This window comes from Lampris incognitus, chromosome 17 (genome assembly GCF_029633865.1).
Source record: "Lampris incognitus isolate fLamInc1 chromosome 17, fLamInc1.hap2, whole genome shotgun sequence".
NCBI classification, from domain to species: Eukaryota; Metazoa; Chordata; class Actinopteri; order Lampriformes; family Lampridae; genus Lampris; species Lampris incognitus.
This window is the reverse complement of record NC_079227.1, coordinates 36,135,699-36,138,680: the sequence shown is the minus strand read 5'-3', so window position 1 is coordinate 36,138,680 and position 2,982 is coordinate 36,135,699. Positions and strand designations below refer to the sequence as shown.

Genomic DNA, 2,982 nt, shown 5'->3' with positions numbered 1-2,982 from the left:
CACCTTGGTAAGAATAGAAAGTCGGTAACAACAGCAGATTTCATGAGTCAATGCTGAGAGTCAGGCAAATGCAAGATGAGTTGCACCAAAAGCCGCAATGCTGAACGGTATTCGGTATTACAGAACGACTCCAGTCTTTCAAAGGCCTTTAGAAACAGCAGTTCATTTTCACAAGTTTAGTCTCCGTTATTTTAACAAAGTAGAAATATAAGCGTCTGTATAAGAGTGCATCCTTCCAAAGAGATCAGAATACTTAGTCAGCTTTGTTTGGGTTGTAAGATTTGAACTGAGGCCAATTACTGACTTTTCCAAGAACTAAATCGGCAGATGCCTTTTATTGACACGGCCCGTCTGTCATATGGATCTTTACCACCAGGGCGTGTTACTTGTCAAGTTGTTAAAAGTTGGAATAACTCAATAAGTTACGTTGACTGACACTGAAGTGGGGATGAGGCTGCAATTGATGTAAAAATCTGGATATTTTGAGGAAAAACTGGATCTGAATACCGGAGCAGCCCCGACTCGACGCGGGGCTCGCCCTCACTCTGCCGTTCAGATGTCATTGAAGTGAGTGACACGTCCCTAATTAGTTCGTGGAAGAGAACGAGACGTCTTGTCGCCGAGTGGAGTCAGCACAGTCCGGGTCCCTCAGAGTTTGGTCATGGGTATGTGGAGACGGTTCCACGGGCCCATCCACAGCTCTTCCTCATCTGACTGCATTCGGTCACTGGGACACTCCAAAGGCTCTCTCATGACAAGCCCCCCGACGTCGTCCTCATCGCTGCCGTCCATCTTCGACTCTCTCTCCTCTTCCCCTTCCCCCCCCTCCGCGCGCTCCTCCGCCTGCCACGTGTTTAGCGGCGGCTCTGCGCTGCTCTGCAGGGCCTTGAGCAGGTTGGATTTGGGGGCATGCGGAGTGTTGCACTTGTTTAAAGTTTTACTGGCGTCGGCGTCGGAGAGGGACGCCGCCGCCGTGCTGGCGGAGGCGGCCATCGTGGCGCCGCGGAAGCTGCGCAAACTGTTGCAGCCGCCGCCTCCGCCGCCGCCTCCGCCTCCGCCCGTGGTTTTGGGGCTGTTCAGCGGCATTCGTTCCTCCAGCGTGGCGGCCATCTTGTCCATCTTCTTGAAGCGCTTGGCCAGCCGCGAGCCGAGCAGAGGGGGGCTGGGTTTAAGGTTGTTGGGGGTGTGCGCGTGCGACGGGCCGGTGCCGCTCGCCGAGCGCCGCGTGCGGATGATGGAGCCGTTCTGCGCCACGTAGATACTGCCGTTGACGTTAGCGTGGCTGTTGAGGGTGGAGGCCAAGCGGCTGCGTTGGACGTCGGGCGCGCTGTCCTCGCCGGTGGAGCTGGTCTCGTATTCCCGGTCCAGCACCAACTTAATCCGACGCTTCCTGCTGCCGTACTGAGGAGAACGACCCAGGCACATGCGGAGTCACACGCAAACACGCGGAAACATCCACGCACACGCGCGCACACACGCACACACACACACAAGAACAACATGTCGGTGAAGGCAGCTGTACACCTTAAATCAGTGGTTCTCAACCGGGGGTCCGCGGACCCCCAGTGGTCCGTGGTGTAATTGCAAGGGGTCCGTGAAAATAAAATATCTTTTAAAAAAAAAGATCCTATGACATTTATAGAAATAGGATTAGTTTACTCAAATGTGACTGAGACCTTTATCTACCTAAACTATAAAGGGTAACAGGACTTTTTTCTCTAATTACATCTGTTTCACAAGTGTCATTTATTGTATTTTAATAAGAGATCTCGCTCCGTTTGCATTGTTAAAAGTTACTGCATAAAAATTCTGTTTTGTTAACTATATCTAAGTTACAACTGAAAGCTCTTATTTTTGCCCCAAACAGTGAATAAATGCTATAATGCAATTTAAAATGCAGTTTCTACTGTTTCTATCAAATTGCAACCCCCCTCCCCCAAGATCAGGTGGAGGGGTCCTCAGGGTAGATCAACAATACGCAGGGGGTCCAGGACCCCAAACAGGTTGAGAACCACTGCCTTAAATCATCAAAAGTGAATAAATGGCACATCTGGGCCTTGTAAATGGGTAGGCCGTTTCCAGAGGAACTACACACCAAACACACAGCACAACAAGGTCAGGTCAGAGCAACAGAGCCCTCCCCTCACAGGCCGGAAAAGGAAAGGGCTAACAGAACACCCCGCTTCAGGTCTCCATTTACACCAGTGACCCTCTGGCGGCGGCCTCGCCCGGCCCTGACTGTGTTTTTAGTGTCGTGGTGTGGAGAGCGGGGAGGTGTGTCGAAGGCGTCTGGCTGAGAGAGCTGGCGCTGGATCGGCTGAGGGAGCCTGGTCTGCTGCGTCCGGGTGGGTCCAGGGACCACGGCCCTGCTTGGACCTGCGCCCACAGAGGAAACACCGAGGGCGGTCTGACAGGACGCGGAAGCGGGGCAGGCTAAGCTAACTGCTGGCCCGTGCAGACCGGCGGTTCCGACAGTCGTCCCGGTGCAGCGACCAGGACTCATACTCATACCCACATCCGGCTTCCCACCCACACACACTGCCAATTGTGTCTGTAGAGATGCCCGACGAAGCCGGAGGCAACACAGGGATTCGAACCGGCAATCCCCGTGTTGGTAGGCAACGGAATAGACCGCTATGCTACCCGGACGCCCCCGAGTGTTTGTGGTTGTGATATTGTGCTGAATTGAAGTGATGAATATTCAGTATTCCCATTACAAATCAGGACCCTACAGGGTGGTGGTGTCTGCTATCCCGGCTGAGCCGTGCTGAATATTCGACGAGGCGGTGAGGAAGAAGTGCTGTGGCGACACATTTCTCAGGAAGGAGGAAGAAGGGTTACGGGTAATTCTGCCTTTAAATATTAAAACACAGGCCTCCGTTTTTCACCACAGAACCTCTACACATCAGCGTGGCTAAACTTGGCCGCTACACCAGACAAAGACGTGACAGCAGAGTAAAGAGTAAAGGAGGGGCGCAGAGG

General features: G+C 53.0%; 1 protein-coding gene across 1 annotated transcript in view; it reads right to left on the bottom strand.

Annotated features, from left to right (window-relative positions):
* Positions 1-648: 648 nt before the first annotated feature.
* LOC130127199 (protocadherin-15-like) overlaps positions 649-2,982 on the bottom strand; it is a 409,304-nt gene continuing 406,970 nt past the window's right edge. Inside the window, 1 exon segment of the mRNA XM_056296769.1 lies at positions 649-1,401. Coding sequence (XP_056152744.1) covers positions 649-1,401 — 753 coding nt within the window.